This window comes from Sturnira hondurensis, unplaced genomic scaffold, assembly GCF_014824575.4.
Source record: "Sturnira hondurensis isolate 20B ecotype Veracruz unplaced genomic scaffold, ASM1482457v3 Scaffold0002633, whole genome shotgun sequence".
Lineage (NCBI taxonomy): Eukaryota > Metazoa > Chordata > Mammalia > Chiroptera > Phyllostomidae > Sturnira > Sturnira hondurensis.
Window position 1 is genome coordinate 1,723,366 of NW_028075264.1, and position 22,413 is coordinate 1,745,778.

The 22,413-nt window shown below is 38.1% G+C and overlaps 1 protein-coding gene across 1 annotated transcript in view; it reads left to right on the plus strand.

Annotated features, from left to right (window-relative positions):
• TENM1 (teneurin transmembrane protein 1) overlaps positions 1 to 22,413 on the plus strand; it is a 397,683-nt gene that overhangs the window by 185,190 nt on the left and 190,080 nt on the right. The window contains exons 10-11 of the mRNA XM_037040336.1: positions 19,991 to 20,176; positions 21,715 to 21,738. Coding sequence (XP_036896231.1) covers positions 19,991 to 20,176; positions 21,715 to 21,738 — 210 coding nt within the window. The remainder of the gene's footprint in view (positions 1 to 19,990; positions 20,177 to 21,714; positions 21,739 to 22,413) is intronic.

The window sequence follows — 22,413 nt, forward strand, 5'->3', positions numbered from 1 at the left end:
AAAGAATACGTATTGTGTGTACACCTGAAACTAATACAAAATAATATTACATGTAAACCATAACTGAAAAATTTTAACTTAAAAACTGTATATATTGTATAGGTATAGCTTTGGGGTTCTTTATATATCCATTATATTAAAGCCATTAACTGTATGATTCAAATTTTCTACACGCTTGCTAATTTTTTTATCTCTTTATAACTGTGAAATTTTCAATTAGTCTTATTATCAGCCTGTCAGTTTTGGTATATGTATATATATTGAAGCTATATTTTCTTACAGAGTCTGAATTATTGCATCTTCCTCATGAATTACTCCCTTTATCATTATATAACCACTCTCCCTATCCATAATTGTGCTTTATGCCTTGAAAACGATTTTGTATGATAATGTTAGAGCTACAACATGTTTCTATTGGTTAGTTCTTTTCTAGAATGTCCTTTTCCTTTTATTATTAACTTTTCTGTAGTAGTATGTTTCTGCACATCTCTTATCAACATGAATGTAGCTAGATTTTCTTTTTTACTCAGTTCCAGAGTCTCTCTGTTTTAAATTGCAAATTCAGTTTGTTTGTATTCACTGGGATTACTGACATGTTTGGATTTATATCTTATAATCATCTTTTGTGTCTTCTACCTACAATATTTGGTTTTCCTTTGACTTTTCCCCCTTTCTGTTTCTTCTTTGATTTACTGATTTAATAGTCATCCTTTTTCCTCATCTTCTAATTAGGAAGTTATAGATTCTGTTTCTATTCTTTTGGTCATTATGTTTAATTTTTTTACATTTTATTAAAATACAACATATACAGAAAAGCACAGAAGTCATAAGTGTACAGCACAGTGAATTATCCAAGTATGAAACATCTGTTAACCACTACTGAAGTCAAAAAAGAAGCTACAAACCCACAGAATTGTCCTTTGTGCCCCTCCCTAATTATTACTTCTTCCATCCTTCCTCCCCAAGATAAATATCCTGCCTTCTGATACTTACCTGCTTTCTGAAAATTTTAATAATGGAATCATACCATATGTATAATTTTACATCTGATTTCTTTCACTTGACATTATTTTGGGGATGGTGAGTTCATCTATATTATGCCGTTTTGCTGTAGATCATCAATTTACATTGTGATATACTATTTGTTTGCAAGATTACCACAAATAATTATCTATTCTGTTGTTGATGGGTATTTGTGGTGTTTCCATTTTTTTGGCTGGTACATATAGTGCTTCTATGAACAATCTTATACATGGCTTTCAATGAGCATATGCTTGCTTATACTTATATTGTATAAATACTGAGAAGTGTAATCACTGAGCCACAGGTATACATGTATCAAACTTTAGTAGATAATGTCAGAGTTTTCCAAAGTGGCTGTACCAATTTACATTGTCAACCCATTATGTATGAGATTTTCTACTACTTCACGTGGTCACCAGCACTTATTACTGTCAATCTTTTAGATTTTAACCATTCTTCTCACTGCATAGTGGTATTTCATGATATTAAGCATGTTTTCATATACTTTTGTACATTTCAATATCCTGCTTTCAAAGTACCCCTTCTGGTCTCCTGCCCATTATTCGGTTGCACGTGAGTCTTTTTATTATTGATTTGAAGAATTCCTGCCCTGGCTGATGTGGGTCTGTGGAATGAGTGCCAACCTGTGAACCAAAGGGTTGCCAGTTCAATTCCCATTTAGAGCACATGCCTGGGTTGCAGGTCAGGTCCCCAGTAGGGGGCATGCAAGAGGCAACCACACATTGGTGTTTCTCTCCCTCTTTTTCCCTCCTTTCTCCTCTCTAAAAATAAATAAATAAAATCTTTAAAAAAAAAACTTCTTTTTCAATTATCTGTGTTGTGAATATATTCTACCATTTATAGTATGTTTTTGTATTTATCCTTTTTTAAAGATTTTATTTATTTATCTTTAGAGGGGAAAGGAAGGAGAGGAGGAGAGAAATATTGATGCCCGGTTGCCTCTCATACATCCCGCGCTAGGAACTGGCCTGCAATCCAGGCATGTGCCCTGACTGGGAATTGAACCTCGATCATGTGGTTCACAGGCCTGCGCTCAATCAACTGAGCTACACCAGCCAGGGCTGTATTTGCCTTTTGATGGGAAGTTCTTAATTTTCATATAGTTTAAGTTATTATTTGTTGCCTTCATAGATGACATTTTCCTGTATGGCTTAAATGTTTTCCTATTCTAAGATCATGAAATAGTTTTCTTGTATTATGCTTTAGAAGTTTTGTAGGTTTATATTTACTACATTCTATCTCAAATTGATTTTGTATATGGGGTAAGATGGAGATGAAATTTTTTCTAATGGATATTTGGTTTCCCATAACCATTTAATTTAAAACAATAGTCATTTTCCACTTGCCTGCAGTGCCACCTTTACCATAAATCAAATATTCTTGTACATTTTAGTAGCTTAAGTATTCTACTTGGTCTATTTACTATTGTGCCGATACACAGTGTCTAAATTAACACAGCTTTATAATAAATCTTGCTATTAGCTAGAATATATCTTTTCACCTTATTCTGCTTCTTTTTTTACTGATCAGTATTTACACTCATGTACAAACACAGACATAACAACTGCCAAGATGTTATCGAGGTTGCATTGAAGTACAGAACAATTTGGGTAAAATTGGCATCTTTCCTCTTGAATTTTTTAATTGATAAACTTTCTATAGCTCTTCATTTATCTGGATCTTCTCTAATTTCTCTAATAACTTTTCTGTTTTTAGTGTAAGTCTTGCAATTTTTTAAAGTGATTTTTAAAGATTTTATTTATTTATCTTTAGAGGGGAAGGGAAGGAGAGGGAGAGAAATATCAATGTATGGTTGCCTCTCATACATCCCCCACTGGGAACTGGCCTGCAACCCAGGCATGTGCCCTGACTGGGAATTGAACTGCGATCTTTTGGTTCGCAGGCCCGCGCTCAATCCACTGAGCTACACCAGCCAGGGCAGTCTTGCGAATTTATTACTAGATAATATGACATTGAGATACCATTATAAGCGGTATTTTCTTTCTTTTTTAATTATATTTTATTGATTATGCCATTACAGTTGTCCTGATTTTTTTCCTTTGCCCCCTCCACTCCCTCAGGCAAATCCCCCACTATTGTACATGTCCATGGGCCATGCATAAATTCTTTGGCTACTCCATTTTCTATCCTGTACTTTACAATACCATGGCTAATCTGTAACTACCTATTCGTACTTCTTTTTTTTTTTTTGAGATTTGCATCTTATTTATTTTTTCATATATTTTATTGATTATGCTATTACAATTGTCCCATTTCTCTATTCTTTTGCATACCCCCTCCCACCCACATCCCCCCCACTTTAGTTCATGTTCCTGGATCATACATATAAGATCTTTGGCTTCTACATTTCCTACACTTTTCTTAACCTCCACCTGTCTGTTTTCTACCTACCATTTATGCTACTTTTTCTTTGTACCTTTTTCCCCTCTCTCTCCCTCCCACTACCCTGTTACTAACCCTCCATGTGATCTCCATTTCTGTGGTTCTGTTCCTGTTCTAGTCATTTGCTTAGTTTGCTTTTGCTTTTGATTCAGATGTGGTTGTTAATAATTGTGAGTTTGCTGTCATTTTACTGTTCATATTTTTGTCTTCTTTTTCTTAGATAAATCCCTTTAACATTTCATATAATAAGGGCTTGGTGGTGATGGACTGCTTGAACTTGACCTCATCTGAGGAGCACTTTTTCTGCCCTTCCATTCTAAATGAAAGCTTTGCTGGACAGAGCCATCTTGGATGTAGGTCCTTGCCTTCGATGACTTGGAATACTTCTTTCTGGTCCCTTCTTGCCTGTAAGGTGTCTTTTGAGAAATCAGCTGACAGTCTGATGGGAACTCCTTTGTAGGTAACTGTCCCCTTATCTCTTGCTGCTTCTAGGATTCTCTCCATTTTAACCTTGGCTAATGTAATTATGATGTGCCTTGGTGTGTTTCTCCTTCGATCCACCTTCTTTGGGACTCTCTGAGCTTCCTGGACTTCCTGGAAGTCTATTTATTGTGCCAGACTGGGGAAATTCTCCTTTATTATTTGTTCAAATAAGTTTTCAATTTGTTGCTTTTCCTCTTCTCCTTCTGGTACCCCTATAATTCAGATGTTGGAATGTTTAAAAATGTCCTGGAGGTTCCTAAGCCTCTCCTCATTTTTTTGAATTCTTGTTTCTTCATTTTTTTCTGATTGGATATTTCTTTCTTCCTTCTGGTCCACACCATTGATTAGGCCCAGTTTCCTTACCATCATGATTGGTTCCCTGTATATTTTCCTTTATTTCACTTAGCATAGCCTTCACTTTTTCATCTAATTTGCCACCAAATTCAACCAATCCTGTGAGCATCCTGATCACCAGTATTTTGAACTATGCATCTGATAGGTTGGCTATCTCTTCATCGCTTAGTTGTATTTTTTTCTGGATCTTTGATCTGTTCTTTCATTTGGGCCTTTTTTTTTCTCTCGGCACATCTACTGTGTATAAGGAGCAGAGCCTTAGGTGTTCACCAGGGCAGGCCATTCCATGTCACTGCATTGTGAAGCTGTATGTAGGGAAGGGCTCAGTAAGGAACAATGGCACTTGCTCTTCTCTCTGCCAATTTCATCCACTTCTTCTACTACCCACAATCAAAGTGGGCCCTTCTGGTGCTGATTCCATGTGGGTGTGTTTGTGAATGCTATAGGACCCTATGGGTCTCTTCAATGAACTCTCCTGTGAGGCTGAAAGTTTCTCCCACTGCCACTTCAACCCCTGCAGGTGTTTTCAATCAGTGGTTTGAGGTTTTATTTCCCCATGCTGGGGCCTTGGGTTGCAAGGTCTGTCTTGCACTCCCCAGGTATTTCTCCCAGGTTTTTCACATGTGAATGTGGAACTGCCCGCTCTACCAGCTGCCGCCTTGCTGGTCTGCCAGCTGCAGCCTTGCCCACCCCAATCCTCCACCGCTGCTTTGCCACGAGACCTCTCTACCCAGGCTGCCCACCTCTGCCCCTCCTACTGGTCTGGGCGAATGTGTCTTCTTTAACTTCTTGGTTGTCGGACTTCCATACAGTTCAGTGTTCTGTCAGTTCGGGTTGTTTTTTATTTTTAAATTGTTTTTGTCCTACTTTTGTTAGTGCAAGGAGGCACAGTGTGTCTACCTATGCCTCCATCTTGGCCAGAAGTCCCCTATTCGAACTTCTTAATCCCTTCACCTCTTCACCCATTTTCCCCACATCCCTGCCCATCTGTCAACCATCAAAATGCTCTCCATATCCATGATTCTGTCTCTGTTCTCCTCGGTTGATTACTTTGTTTTTTATATTCAATTATTGATAGATTTGTAATTATTGGCATTTTATTGTTCACAGTTTTGATCTTTTTCTGAAATAAGTCCATTTAACATTTCATATAATATTGGTTTTGTGATAATGAACTCCTTTTGTTTTTTTCTTGTCTGGGAAGATCTTTATCTGCCCTTCAATTCTAAATTATATCTTTGCTGGGTGGAGCAATCTTGGCTGTAGGTCCCTGCTTTTTATGTCTTTGAATACTTCTTGCCAGTCCCTTCTAGCCTGCAAAGTTTCTTTTGAGAAATCAGCTAACAGTCTTATGGGAAGGTAACTAACTTCTTTTCTCTTGCTGCTTTTAAGATTCTCCCTTTGTCTTTAACCTTTGGCATTTTGATTATGAACGTGTCTTGGAATGGGCCTCTTTGTATCCACCTTGTGTGGGACTCTGTGTTTTTGGACTTGGCTATCTATTCCCTTCACCAAATTAAGGCAGTTTTCATTCATTATTTTTTCAAATATAGTCCCAATTTTTTGCTCTTTCCTTTCTTCTGACACCCCTAATGATGTGAATGTTAGACCTCTTGAAGTTGTCCCAGAGGCTGATTATACTATCCTCATTTTTTAAATTCTTTTTTCTTCTGCTTCTTCTCATTGCTTGTTTTTTGCTCCCTTATGTTCCAAATCATTGATTTGATTCTTAGCTTCATCCACTCTACTGTTGTTTCCCTGTAAATTGTTCTTTATTTCAATTAGTGTAGCCTTTGTTTCTGACCAGATCTTGTTTATGCTACGGAGGTCCTCACTAAGTTCCTTGGGGATCCTTATAACCAGTGTTTTGAACTCTGCATGTGATAGATTGCTTACCTCCATTTCAATGAGCTCTTTTTCTGGAGTTTTGATCTGTTCTTTCACTTGGGTCATTTTTCTTTGTCTCCACATTTTGGCAGCCTCCCTGTGTTTGTTTCTATATATTAGATAGGTCTGCTTTGACTCCATGTCTTGGTATTGTGGCCTAATGTAATAGGTATCCTATAGAGTCCAGTGGCACAGCCTCCTCTATCACCCAGGTTGGGTATTCAAGGTAAATCCTTCATGTGGGCTGAATACACACTCCCCTTGTAGTTGAGCCTTGATTGCTATTGGCAGATCAATGGGAGGGATTTACCCAGACCAGTCAGCTGCGAGGACTGGCTGTGACTACTTACCACCAACCTCTGCCCTCTGTGGAGGATCGGCCATACAGGGGCAGGTTGGTGGTTCCCCGATGTGGTGTGTAGCTGTCCACTGGGTGAGTTGGCTCTGGGGTGTCTCAAGTGGTGCAGACCAAGGTCAGCCCCCACTTGTGTACTGCCCAGGGCCATCCTGCCTGTGCTATAAAGCAATCTGAGATGGCTGCTACTTATGCTGGGCTTGGAGATTCCCAGGGAGGTCAAGTTGTGAATCTAAGCTGGCTGCTGCTAATGCTGGTCCTTGGGCTCACTGAGGGCAGCTGTTTTGTATTTGAGAGGATTTAGGAAGTTGTGAAGCATGAGCCAAGACCAGCCAGTCATATGGAAAAGGAGCTTGGGTGAGCCCATAAGGTGTTATGGGGTGATGTCTCTGGGGATCTTCAAGGTGGGTCAAACAGTGTTAGCCAGGTTGATGGAGCCTCAGATGTGGCACCAGCTTACAGGCTTTATGGCTCTGTGGGGACAGGGTTAGAAAAGGGACAATGGCCTCTGTTCACCTTGATGCCAGACACTTCAGTTCCTCCCTTTCTGCCACTGGGGCCTTTCAAGCTGCTAACCTGTTGCTGAAGCTCAGAGGGAGTGAGTCTGAGTAAGTGAGTTCATGGGTGGTGTGTTGCCACCCTTCAAGGCCAGGAAGGTTCATGGTATTCATGCAGACAGAAAAATATTCACAGGGCCATTGGGATGTCTGGCCTGCCTTTATTCATGGGTGGGAGAGCCACACATGCTGCAAGCTGTGTATCTATCTGCACGTCTCATGTCATGGCCCTTGCTCCCCAGAGTGGCACCTGTCTCCTTGCATGTCTCTCATCATCATTGCCCCCAGCAGGGGTCCCACCTATTTAGGTACTAGAGAGGAACAAAGCTGGCAAGATGCCAGGAATTATATAACATAACACAATTCTCTGCATGCAAGTCCACCTTGTGTTATGGGAACAGTTTATCAGACGCAGTATCAAGGCTATGAGAACACTAGTTATCAGGCCCCTCTAAGGCTATGGTAACACTGCTCCCCCTAGTTACTCAGACACCTGGGTGAGGAAGCCAGACTGCCTCCACTTACCCTACATGTGAGTCCTTTAAGAAGAACTGCTTGGGGCTTCAGCAGTTTCTTTCACCAACTCAGTCCTCACCAGTTTTTGCAGAATGACATTGTGGGGACTTATCTGCCTGGCACTGGAACCCTGGGCTGGCAGGGCCTGGTGTGGGGCTGGGACTCCTTACACCTGAGATTTCCCTTCAATTTTTTATTCACCACATGTGGGTGTGGGAGTAGCCCATTCCACATTGGTGCTCCTTCTACTAGTCTGGATGAATGTGGTTTCTTTAATTCCATAGTTGTCAGACTTGTATTCAACTCAATTTCTGATAGTTATGAGTGATGGTTGTTCTACATTTTAGTTGTAATTTTGATGTAGTTATGCAAAGAGGCAAGCCATGTTTGCCTACATTGCCATCTTGACTGGAAATCATAAGTGGTATTTTCAAAATTTCATTGTGTGCTATGATATAAGGGAATAACTTTGATTATTATATTATCTTGACTGGAAATCATAAGTGGTATTTTCAAAATTTCATTGTGTGCTATGATATAAAGGAATAACTTTGATTATTATTATCATTATCATCATCATCAACATTATTTTAGAGACAGGGGAAAGGATGGAGAAAGAGGGAGAGAAACATCAATGTGGGAGAGAAACATCAATCATTTGCCTCTTGTAGGTACCCCAACCCACCACCTAGACATATGCTCTGACTGGGAATGAAATCTGTGACTTTTTGCTTTATGGGTTGATGCTCCATCCAACCGAGCCACACTGGCTAGAGCTAAGGGAATAACTTTTTTAAAACTATTTTTTATTATTCAGTTATACTTGTTGTACAATATTATATTTATATCATTGGTACAACCCATTGGTTAGACATTTACATAACTTACTAAGTGATCCCCCAAGAAACCTAGTACCCATCTTATATCATATATTGCTATTACAATATCATCGACTGTATTTTCTATGCAGTACTTTCTATGTAATAACAGTATTGTTATTACAATATCATTAATTATATTTTCTATGCAGTACTTTACCCATGACTATTTTATAACTACTAATTTGTACCATTCTCTTCACCTTTTTCACTTATCCTTCCAACCCCTCTTCTATCTGGCAACCGTCAAAACATCAAAACATTTTTTGTATCTACGAGTCTGTTTCTGGTACATTTTTTCATTTATTTCATTTTTTGGATTTCACATAAAAGTGAAATTGTATGACATTTGTCTTTCTCTTTCTGACTTATTTTACTCAGCACAGTACCTTCTGGGTTCATCCATGTTGGTGCAGATGGCAGTAATTCAATCTTTTTTTAAAATGGCTGAGGTATATTTCATTGAATATATGTACTACTTCTTCTTTATCCATTCATCTAGTGTTGGACACTTAGGTTGCTTTTATATCTTGGTTGGCCACTGTGAATAATGCTTCAGTGAACATATGGATGTATATGTCTTTTCTCTTTGGTGTTTTGTATTTCTTAGGATAAATACCCAGAGGTGGAATTGCCGGGTCCTTCTTTGTCTCTTGTTATATCCTTTGTTTTAAAGTCTATATTGTGTAGCATTTCTACCTCAGTTTTTTTCTTTGTTCATTTCCATTTTTATGAAATCTTTTTTTATCCCTTAATTTTCAGTCTGTGTGTATCTTTTGATCTGAAGTGAGTCTCTTGAAGATAGCATATGTAAAGGTGTTTTTTCTCATCCATTCAGCCACTTTATGTCTTTTGATTGAAGCATTGAATCCTTTTGCATTTGAAGTAATTGTTAATAGATACATATTTATTGCTGTTTTATTATTCATTTGTTTTATTTTTTCTTCTTCTAAAGAAAACCCTTTAACATTCCTTGTAATACTAGTTTGGTGGTGATGAACACCTTCAGTTTTTTCTCATCTGGGAAGCTCTTTATCTGTCCTTTGATTCTAAATGATAGCTTTGCTGGGTAGAGTAATCTTGGTTGTAGGTCCTGGCTTTTCATCACTTTGAATATTTCATGCCAGTCCCTCCTGGCCTGAAATGTTTCTTTTGAGAAATCACCTGACAGTTTTATGGGAACTCCCTTTTGTGTAACTAACTGGTTTTCTCTTGCTGCTTTGAAGATTCTCTTTGTAACTTTTGTCATTTTAATTATGATGTGTCTTGGTATGGGCCTCTTTGGGTTAATCTTGTTTGGGGAGCTCTACACTTCCTGGAATTATATGCCTATTTCTTTAAACAGGTTAGGGGAGTTTTTAGTCATTATTCTTCAAATATGTTTTTAATTTCTCGCTTTCTCTCTTCTCCTTCTGGCATCCCCATGATGCAATTGTTGGTGTGATTAAAGTTGTCTCAGAGGTTGCTTATACTACCCTCAGATTTGTGGAGTTTTTTTTCTTTCTATTGTTCTTATTTGGTGTTTTCTTCTACCTTATCTTCTAAATCTCTGATTTGATTCTCTGCTTCATCTACTCTACTGTTGATTCCCTGTAAAGTATTCTTCATATCAGTTATTGTATTCCTTTCTGATTAGTTCATTTTTAATGTTTTATCTCTATTTTTATGTTTCTTATCTATTTGCTGAAGTTCTTACTAAGTTTCTCTACTCTTCCTCAACATTCATTGAGCATCCTTATAACCAGTAGTTTTTTGTTGTTGTTCTAATATATTTTATTGATAATGCTATTACACTTGTCCCAGTTTTTCCCCTTTTACCAGCCTGTACCCAGTACCACCATTCTCTCCAGCAGTCCCCAACTTAGTTCATGTTCATCGGTTGTACATATAAGTTCTTTGACTACTCCATTTCCTATGCTGATCCTAATATCTCCCTGTCTATTCCGTACCTACCAATTTGTACTTCTTAATCCCTGTACTTTTCCCCCTATTCTCCCCTTCCCCCCCCAGCTTATAACCCTCCATGTGATCTTCATATCTATGATTCTGTTCCTGTCCTGTTGCTTGCTTAGTTTGTTTTTTAGACTCAGTTTTTGATAGTTGTGAATTTATTGCCATTTTAATGTTCATAGTTTTGATCTTCTTTTTCTTATATGATTCCATTTAACATTTCATGTAATAGTGGCTTGGTGATGATGAACTCCTTTAGTTTTTTTCTTGTCTGGGAAGCTCTTTATCTTCCTTTGATTCTAACTGATAGCTTTGCTGGATAGAGTAAGGTAGGTTATAGGTCCTTGTTTTTCATCACTTTGAACACTTCCTGCCAGTCCCTTCTAGTCTGCAAAGTTTCTTTGCAGAAATAAGCTGAGAGTCTTATGGGAACTCCTTTGTAGGTAACTCTCTACTTTTCTCTTGCTCCTTTTAAGATTCTCTCTTTATCTTTAACCTTTGACATTTTAATTGTAATGTGTCTTGGAGTGGGCCTCTTTGGGTCCAACTTGTTTGAGACTCTGTGCTTCCCAAACTGGTAGTTTGTTTCACTATTTTTTCAAATAAGTTTTCAATTTCTTGCTCTTTCTCTTTTCCTTCTGGCACCCCTATGATTTGAATGTTGGTACAGTTGGAGATGTCCCAGAGCCTCTGTAATCTATCCTTGTTTTTTTTTAATTATTTTTTCTTCTTGTTGTTCTGACTGAATGCTTTTTTTCTTCCTTATGTTCCAAATTGTTGATTTGATTCTCAGCTTCATCCCTTCCACTGTTAGTTCCCTGTAGGTTTTTTCTTTATTTCACTTAATGTAACCTTCATATCTGCCTGGTTATCCAGTGAGTTCCTTGAGTATCCTTATAACCAGTATTTGTTTGTTTGTTTGTTTGTTTTTTTAATTGGAGAATATTTTTTAATTTATTTAATTATTTTTCAAGTACAGTTTTCTGCCTATTACTCCCATCCCACCCCCCGTGCTCCCCCCTCCCTCCCATTTCCACCCTTCTCAGTTGTTGTCCATGTATCCTTTATATATGTTCCTCTAAATCCTTCCCCTATTTCCCCTGAAATTCCCTCCCCTCTTCCCTCTGGTCACTGTCAGCCTGTTCTCTATTTCAGTGTCTTTGGTTATATTTTGCTTGCTTGTTTGTTTTGTTGTTTAGCTTCCTGTTAAAGGTGAGATCATATGGTATTTGTCCTTCAACACCTGGCTCTGCATCTGATAGCTTGCTTATCTCCTCTTTGTTTAGTTCTTTAGCTGGAATTTGTTGTTGTTGTTGTTGTTCTTTGATTTGCACTGTATTTCTTTGTCTTCTCAATTTGGCAGCCTCCCTGTGTTTGTTTCTGTGTATTAGGTAGAGCTGCTTTGACTCTCTGTCTTAGTAACATGGCCTATTGTAGAAAAGCGCACCTGTAACTTGTATGGGGCAGAGCATTAGGCAATCACTTGGGTGGAGCAACCTGTCACCACTCTCTGGTTGTTTGTGGGTGGGCTTGGAAAGAGGACAGTACTGAGGCCTGGCCTCTGGAATTTTGCCCAGGTTAAAGCTGTCTCCCAGCACTCACCCTATTGCCCTTCTCTTCAATTTCTTCCTGTATGCCACTGGTGCCCTTCTAGCTGTTGCCCTGGTGATGAATCCCAGAGCAGGTGAGTCTACTGAAGTCCTAAGTCAGTTACAGATTTTTTAAGAGGAGTCTCCTGAGAATCCTGCAGTTTCTTCTATCACACCAACCCCCCACTGGTTTTTGTAGCCAGTAATTAAGGGGACTTGTCTTTCTGGAACCCTTGACTGGGTGGTCTGGTGTGAGACTGGGATCATGCTCCTGAGGTCTCACTTCCAATTTTTATCCACCACACATGGGTACAGGACCACCTGTTCCACATGTTCACACCTCTACATGCCATTATACACCTCCACATCTCTCCCCTTCTCCACACCTCTTTGTACATCTTCACATTTCTGACCTTCCTGTCAGAATGATTGTCACTTATTTAAATCCTTGGTTGTCAAGCTTCCATACTACTCCTTTTTCTAATGAATCTAGGTGATATTTGTTTTGTAGTCTAGTTGTCATTTTTGCTGTAGTTGTGAGAGGAGGTGAAGTGTGTTTGCCTATGCCTCCATCATGACTGAAAGTCATAACCAGTGTTTTGACCTCTATATCTGGTAGATTGCTTGCGTCCATTTTATTTAGTTCTTGTTCTGGAGTTTTGTTTGTTCTTTTGTTTGGAATATGTTTCTTTGTGTCCACATCCTGGCTTCCTCCCTCTGTTTGCTTCTATGCATCAGGTAGAGCTACTTACTACGTCTTCTGGTCTGGTAGAATGTCCTTATGTAAATGGTACCTTATAAGGCCTGGCAGTGCAGCCTCCCTAGTCACCTGAGCTGGGCACCTCAGATGAAGCCCTGGTATGAACTCTGTGTACCCTCCTGTTGTAATTGAGCCTTGATTGCTTTTGGCATGTCAGTGAGAGGCATTTTCCCTGAGGCTAATCAGCTGTAAGGACTGGCAACAACTCTAGCAGAGAAACTGCTAAGTAGGGGTCAACCTCATGAAGCAGGACTTACTTCATTAAGGTTCTGGTGCCTGATGAGTCAGGCCCTTGAGTGTGTCACTCATAGAGGTAGCTGGGTAGTGCTCTGGTGTGGTTTGAAACTATCCACTAGGTGCACTGGCTCTGGGGCCTCTTGGAAAGTGCAGGCCAAGGTCTACCACAAACTTGACCTGCCTGGGGACACCCGGCATTAGCTACAAAATGATTTACAGATGGTCACTACTTTTGCTGGGCTTGGAGGCTAAGCTATGAACTCAGACCAGCTGCTGCTAGTGCCAGGCCTGGGGACACTTACCAAGAGGTATGGGGCTTGTTGAGGCCAGATGCTGCCCAAAAACCCTTGTTTGGGGTTTGTGAATCTTTAAGAGATTTTAGGAAAGTCCAAAACAGCCTGTTTGTATTGAAAAAGTACTGGAAATGACTTCAGTGGGTCCACAAGTTGGATAGGGTGGAGTGAGGTCTAAGGGAGTCACCAGGTTGGGGCAAAAAGTGTTAACCAGCTTGATGGAGACTCAAGATATGACACCTGCCTATAACTGTAGGGAAGGGGCTCAACACAGGAGCAATGGCTTCTGCCAGCACTTCTGTTAGGGAGAATGCTGCCCCTCCAGAACTTGCTTCAAAGCCAGATAATTCAAATCCTCCCTGTATGTCCCTGGCACCTTTTGAGCTGCTGCCCCAGTGCTAGAGCCTTTGCTTGGCCCCTTACAAGGGACACCTGTGACTCTCAAAACCCTCTCACTCACTCAGCTATACAGGCCCTGCTGCTTTTCATAGCCAAAAGTTAAGGGGACATCTCTTTCTAGTACTGGAACTCTGGGCTGAGGGGACTAATGTAGGGCTGAGATCCCTTGCTTTTCGTGGGGCACCTCTGCAGCTGAGATACCCTTCCTGATTTTTAACCACCACAGGTGAATGTGGGACCTGCCCTCATCTTTGCCTCCACTCCTCCTACTAGACTGAATGTGGTTTCTTCTGTATATCCTTAGTTAGAGGGAGTGTGTTAACTAGACATCAGGTGATTCTGAATGATGACTGTTCTGTAGTTTAGTTGTAATTTTGATATGGTCATGGGAGGATGCATGTACCACATTTAATTACTTCATCATCTCAACCAGGAGCCATAACTTGTTAAACATATGTTTGCTTAGTATGTAGCAATCTTGCTAACTTCACATATTCTAATAATATTATTGTTGTTTGCACATAATCATACTATCTGAATAATTATGGTATTTATTCACTCCTTGTTCATTTTAATGCATTTTTCTTTTTCTTATATTATTGCACTGGTTAGAACCTGTAGAATTATGTTGTATAGAAATGATTAGCCCTGGCTAGTGTGGCTCAGTTGGCTAGAGTGTCATTCCATAGCACAAGGGGTCTCAAGTTAGATTCCTAGGTGGGGCATATATCCAGGGTGCAGGTTCAATCCTCGATCTGGGCCTGTGGGAGAAGGCAACTTATCAATGTCTCTCACATCAGTTTCTCTGTCTCTCTCCTCCTTCCTCTTTCTAGATGCAATGAAAAAATGTCCTCAGGTGTGGATTGAAAAAAAAAGAAAATTATAGTAATCTTTTCTCCGTTTAAATAACAAAAAAAATCAAGATGTCTAATAATAATGATATTTGCTGTGGGTCTTTTGTAGCTAATGTATCTTCTAGTCTTAGTATGCTATCAATTTTTATTATGAATAGATGTTTAGTATCTTATCAAATACTTATTAATTATTTATCTATTGATATAAGCATATGCTTTTTCTTTTATTCCATATATGCATATTATATTGTTTGATATTCAGATTTTAAACAGTTTTGCTTTCCTAAAATAAATGCAAATTGGTCAGTATTTCGTCATATTATGCTAGATTCTTATATTTTGCTTAGTATTTTTGCATCCATATTTATCAGTGAGATGGGCCTTTTTTTTATAATATCCTTGTCAGAATTTTATATCAAGGTTTTGCTGGCCTCGTAAAGCATATTGTAAAGTGTTTTCTCTTTTTCTATTCTTGGAAAAGTTTATTCAAGACTGGCAGTTTTTCTCCTTTCAGTGTCTGGTATATTTACAAGTGAAGTCATCTGTGACTGTCTGTGGGAATATTTTTCATTGTGCTGTAGGGTTCTTTAGAAACTATTCAGCTTCCACTTTTTCTTGTGTTTATTATTGTAAGTTCTAGGAATTTGTCCATTTCATTGAAATTTTTCAATGTAGACAATTTTGTAATATCCTCTTATGTTGTTTTATGTCTGTAGGATGTATAATGATGCCATCTTATCTATTCTTGATATTGGTTATTTGGAGTCATGTATTTGTTCTTGATCATGGGTATATCATTTTTATTGGTCTATGCAAATTATCAACTATTGCTTTCTATTGTGTATTTATTTCTATTATATTAATTTTAGCTTTCATAATTATTCTTTTCCTTTTTTTAAGATTTTACTTATTTACCTTTAGAGGGGAAGGGAAGGAGAGAGAAGGAGAGAAATATCAATGTATGGTTGCCTCTCATGAGTCCCCTCCTGGGAACTGGCCTGCAACCCAGGCATGTGCCCTGACTGGGAATCGAACCGCAATCGAGTGGTTCACAGGCCCGCGCTCAATCCACTGAGCTACACCAGCCAGGGCATCTTTTCTTTTATCCTCTTTGAGTTTATTTTGCTCTTCTAATTTTGTAGAATAAAACCTTGGGTCATTGTCAACTGATTTTTTTACCTTATAAATTTTTCTATAAACATGGCTTGAGTTATATTGCACAAATTTTGACATGTTGCACCTTCATTCTCATTCATTTCAAAATATCTTCTAATTTTCAAGATTATTTCTTCTTTGCCCTATAGTTCATTCAAAACTCTATTTCTCAGTTTCCAAAGATATATGGACTTCATAGTTACCTTTTGTTACTGATTTCAAGTTTAATTCCATACCGGGCAAAAAAAATGCTATGAATAATTTTGATACTTTGAAATATGTTGAGACTTGGTTTATAGCCCCAAATATGGTCCATATTTGTTAATATTCCATGTGTACTTTATGGTTATTTATTACCATGCTGGTTATATATTAATTAGATCAAATTTGTTAATCATGTTCCTCAGAATCCATCTATTTTCTGATTTGTCTGTTTGTTCTATCAGTGAATGAAAAGGAGATGACATTAAGGTCTCTATGATTGTAAATCTGCCTTTCTCTCTCTCTCTCTTTAGGATATTTATTCATTTTTAGAGAGAGGGCAAGGGAAGAGGAAAGAGAGGGAGAGAAACAATTAATGTGTGGTTGCCTCTCACACACCCCCTACTGGGGACCTGGCCTGCAACCCAGGCATGTGCCCTGATTTGGAATCAAACTGGCGACTCTTTGGTTCATAGCCCACGCTCAATCCACTGAGCTACACCAGCCAGGGTGCTTTTTCTCTTTTTTGTTCCTTCAGTTTTTCTTCAAATATTTGGCTTGGTGTTTTCTTCAGTATTGAAAATATCTTAGCCATTATCTAGTCAAAATTTTTTTTCTGTGCCCATGAGTATGACAAAAGCTTGACCAAGTCTGAGTCTTCCAGCTGCCTCTAAGAGTGCTGACAGACACTGAGAGAGGAAAAGCATCCATGAATGTCAGGCTCACCTCTCTGGGTTTTCTTTGTTTCCTGGAAGTCAGCCCAATAATTCTTTACTCTTTTGTGAACTCCAGTAGCTTCTAACAGATTTCTAAATACTTTTTGTCTAGATATATTCATCAGAAGAGAATAGCAAAAATTTCTTAGGTCACTAGAAACAGAATTCTACCTTTAGAATTGTTTTTCAACAGTGTATTCAAATATTTATTTTTAATTAATTTATTTAATTGTTGTTAAAGTACAGTTTTCTGTCTTTTACTCTCATCTCAGCCCACCTCCGCAGTGCTCCCCACCTACCTTTAAATATTTATATGCATACTTGACATAGTATCTCTTACCTTATTCCTGAATAATTCAGGCTTTAGAAATATTTCACTCAAGGCACTTCATCACACATATTATTAGGTAGTGTTTTGTTTCAGTGTTATTTTCTAACCCCCAAGTTTGTTTTATTATTATTATTATTAATAGTAGTAGTAGTAGTAGTAGTAATAGTAGTAGTAGTAGTAGTATAGTCATTGCTTTCTTGCTATCTTTCTGGGATAGTAGATACTTTATTAGCCTCCACCTCACTAATATTTCAGCCTTTCAAAGGTCCTGTTTTCTTCAGGAATTTCAGTCCAATTCCCCCTTAAATAGTCCAAAGACCTCATCTCTTTTCCCTTTGTGGACATAAATACTGCAGCCCCTGGTTATTACACATGAAGGCTGCCAGAGGGTTAATTTATATGATTACATTTTTGGCTGTTAGCAATGTTTTTGCTTCTGGCACTTGAGAATTTCTGTGTTGTGATCTAAGACATGCTATTTTGAAAGTTATTACATTATATTCAACACTTCTAAGGGTTTATATTGAGATGGATTAAGGACAGCCTAGTCTGCCATTTTGCTGATACTGTTCATCTAGTCCTATTACTGTTTAGGGAATCACCAGAATGATGCACTCTTATAGGCCTAAAGTTAATAGTTGCGTAAAGCAAGAAAGGAAAATTTTTATCTCAAATTGTTTCAGTTAGCTCTGGCCTGATTGTCTCTGAAAATTTAATTTCATATCTTAGAAAGGTGCTTTTAGTTCAGCTTTTAGTGTCTTGGGGGAGGTCATTAAGGGGAGCATAAATACAATCTCAGGATCACTACAAGAATTAAAATTACAAATCCAGATTATCAAGCAGAGATTCAGAACCAAGATATAGAGACTGGTGCTATTTCAAGATTGGCCTACTTGAACTACCATTTATTAGACCAGCCACTCCTTTTTTTGTATTTTCTGGGACCTGGACTTTTCTTACAACTTTGGTCATCACACACACAGGTTTCCAGTCACTTTCTCCGTTTACCCATTCCTATCTTGCTTTACAAGTACCACTTTGTCAGTACATCTCTTCCTAAAGTCACCCACAATTTTCGTCTTGTTCAATCCAATGGGTAAATATCTGCCCATATATCACTTGATTCATTGGCAATATTACAGGTAATTACTCCCTTCTTATAAAAGTGTCCCTTTGGGGCTATAGTTATACCACAGTCTCCTGGGTTTTCTCCGATCACTCACTGCCTTCTCCCTCCCAGTCTCCTTTGATGGTTCCTCCTTTTTCTACTTTATCTTTAAATCATGGGCTATCTCAGGGCTCATTTTTGAGGCTCCTCTATTCTTTATTCTTTAGGATATCATCTAATCTCATGCTTTTAGTATCATCTGTATGCTAATAATTGCCAATTTCATATTTCCAACTCAAGCCTCTCAAATTTCTATCTTACTGCTTAAGTGGCATCTTCATTTGGCTATTAATACATTTTCTCAAAGATAATCTGTCAGCTCTTCCACCCTTATTCTTTTTTATAAATATTTTATTTATTTATGTTTAGAGAGAGACATGGGGAAGAAGGGGGAGAAACATCAATGTGCAGTTTTAGCTCTCGTGCCCCTATCTGGGAACCTGGCCCACAACTCAGCCATGTACCCTCACCAGGAATCAAACCAGTGACCTTTTCTACCTTTATTTTTAATGGCATCATTATCCACCCAGTTGTTTGAGCCAAAACTTTTATTTTTCCCTTTCCTTCATTTCCCATATCCAATCATGAGGAAGAAATCCTGTTAGTTCTACCTCCAAATGTATTTCAAATATGCCCCGTGGTCCTATTAAGTGTAAACATTATTACTGTCATTATGTAGTTACATAAGCAAGGATTAAGACAGCATGTTAGTAATTTGCCTAAGGGTACACAGCTTTTATGTAGAGGAATCGTTATTTCAGATCCCGTATTCTTCCTATGAGAGCTTCACCCTCAAAGAATACTTTTGAATGAATTAGTGAGCAAATAGATCTAGATAGTAATAAAATGCATAACCATGGCTTTATCAGAGAAACGTTCTCTCCTACTGAAAAAATAACTCTCCTATATACAGAGTAGAAACCTTTGTTACAAAGAAAAAGCTTTGTTACATGTAAGCTAGGGTAATATTGATATCATCACATGCCAATAACTCTTAATACATAAAACCAGTTTCAGAATTTAAGACTGTGGAAGACAGACAACTTGGCTTCCAGAACTCCCTCTTTTTCTTTTAAGGATATATGGCCAATTATACCCAAAACCTATCACATTTTTTTCTGTAGGCTTTTATCTCCCTTCTCCTCCTCCAGCAAAGGTATTCAATCAAGTAAAAGCCTTGCCAAACTTGTATTTTGACTTCTCTACTGTCATAATTTTATTAATAATCAACACTTCTCAACAAATAGTCAACGGGACAGAGGACAGAACCTCAGCAGGGCCATTGTATACCTTGATGATATAAACTAAATATTGGGTGACATTTGGAGATAAGAAGACTGTGTATTTTAACCAAGTAGAAGTCATTTTAAATGCTTGAAATAAGTGCAAATATTGTTAGTAGGATCAGGGAAAACAGTTGATTATCATCATTGGCAGCTTTACCTTTTGTATATGATAACATCAATTAGAAAGTTATCTTTTCAGTTATAGAACCTCTCTTCCTGAATGAAGTGAGGGCACTATTTCAGTTTGTGTGTTTTGTGGCATCCCCCCCGCCCCCACCAACATTATTTGTGAACTGAAACAATGTTTGGTGAAATCCACTTGACTTTTTTTTGGCATTAGCTTCATTTCTAAGCCTTGAATGCCATTATCACTTTAGGAACTTCTCAAAATCAGTTCTACTTTAGAGTTTATTTTGTACTTAGAGACTTAACAGTCTTTTTAAAATGAACTTCCTCATACATTCACTCAAGTGCTAGAGGTCTTTGTGACATTTTGGTAATTCTAATGTCTTTGGACACAGTAGATTCTAGCTTTAATAAAATATGTGAGTATATCTTCTTTGAATTCCCACAGAGCTCTGTACCCTGGAGTGTGGCAACCATGGAGTCTGCTCAAGGGGAATTTGTCAATGCGAAGAAGGGTGGGTAGGACCCACATGTGAAGAGCGCTCCTGTCATTCTCACTGTGCTGAGCATGGTCAATGCAAAGATGGAAAATGTGAGTGTAGCCCTGGATGGGAGGGCGACCACTGCACAATTGGTAAGTGCCACCATACTTTAAACAAAGTAAATTGGATTAATTGAGAAAAGCAATGTAGTGAGTCAATCACCAGACTTGTAATAGAATTTGAGGTTGAAGGAGAGAAGTAGAAGTGTTAGCCATAGTTTGAAAGTTTCATTAACTGGGAAGTTTCCTCTTTGGTTGATAATATCTTATTTCTTGTATTATTTCCTTTCAAATTACTTCAGTATACCTTTTATTTTCTGCTGTCAAGTACTTGGAGTTACTCAAATGAAAGATGATACATTGGAATAAAGTGTCATTAGTTAATAACAAAAGTGCCTTTGTTGTGAAGGTAACATTCACTGCCCACTTTTCCTTTTGAAAAGTATAGGTTGTTTCAGTTGAAACCACTTAGGGGTAATTTCATTAAATAAGACTACTTTAACAGGAGTCATTTGATATCATTAGAAGCTGTCTTTAATGTATATAAGGAAGACACTCCTGACCTACCATCAATAGAACATCTGTGTTGAATTGCTTATTGGATAGCATAGAGAGTTTGTAGTGAAGCACCCACCCTCTGTTGTCCCTTGTCACCAATTTCACTAATTTTCACCAGGCTGCCTCTGAGAGCAGTCTGTGGGTGTGAGAAAGCCTATGTAACAATGTCTTCACACTATAAAAAACACTAATAATAATGAAGGTTTCACTTTTAAAATACTTTCTCTTTGTGGATAAAACCATCAAAGTACTTGACACATACACATATGTGCCACAAAGTTTTCCTGCATATACAGCTAAGGGAAGTGGGTCACGGAGTCTTCCAATGGCATTCTCTAGGCACTCAGAAAATTCATGTACAGCAAAGGCGAGCATGGGGGTCTGGATACGCAGTGCATTGTTTGTTGGCTTTTTGCCCCCTCTAGACTGTACTACAGCTTCTGATTTTAGGTGAAAGTATTCTGTTATAATAGATGGAACCTGTCAAAGAAATGTATAATGCAGGTAATATATATAATATAATCTTAATAAACTGCATTACTCCTCTGCTAAAGGTATAGTAAGTCTTGTTCTGTGACTGTGGAAAATATTTCAGATTCTTTAAAAAGGTGGTGAGGGGTGAGATTCAGATGCAGCTTAAGTAATTACATTCCTGCACTATAGTTAAGTTTATTGCCTTCAATAAGAGGATTTAAATATTGTGATGATTACTAAAGGTGGTTACTCCAGAACTTCCTTCTAAAGATAGTGCTAATAAGAAGTTCTAGCTAGTGCTCTTTCACAAAAGTTATTACTGAAATGTAAAAATGCAGTTCTTATACTTTTAATGAAATATGACACTTTTTTAGGAAGCCTAATAGAGTTTCTTGCAGAAAAGCCATTAATATCTTTCCAACAGAAAATATGATTCCCAAACTACACAGACCAGTGTACCAACTCTTGAGCCGCAGGCATTTAGCAGTTCACAGTTTGTTGTTCTCCTTCCAGGCAACAGATGGTAAACCATTAGTACATGTTGTATAGCTTTGGTCTCCCAGAAATTCATTTAATCACTCTTTTTCCCCCTTTTTTAGCTCACTACTTAGATGCCGTCCGAGGTAAGATTTTTTTTTCCTCACTAGTTTTATAACAAAAAAATATTTTAGAGAGAAAATGTGCATGTGGGAAAGGAAGGGTTGGTGATTTCTTTTCTTCCTTTCACTTTTGGCAGTTCTAAATGCAATACTGTCGAGTTCATGCTATAATAGTCAGCCTAAAAAGTAATTTGTTTTAACAACATCCAAGCCTCATTTTTGCCATAGTGTGTAATGGATGGATAAGCAGTTTTAAGAACCAGTTTTCCTTGCCTTTGGTTTGTCTGTGTGTGAGTGTAACACATGCAGATAATTATGAAATTAAGTAAGTTTAGGCAGACAGTTGAATTTGTCTTTAACATAACAATATAGCTCTAAGTCCATGTACGGTGTCCTTACAAGGTTAGAGGAATTCTCCCTGTATGAGTACTCCATCATTCGTCCCTCCAGGGATCTGCCTTTTCTGGTGCCTTTCATTACCTCAGCCTCAGAAGCTTGACTACATTCCAAATGATTCCTAAATTCGCTTATCTTTTGTATATCCATGAGAATGGAACTAGATATATTCCTTTCTTAAACCTGTATATATTCATCTTATACCGCTTCTTGAGGAGTCATATGTATACACATAGTCATGTGCCACATTATGATGTTCCAGTCAACAACAAACCAAAATACAACAGCGGCCCCAAAAGATTA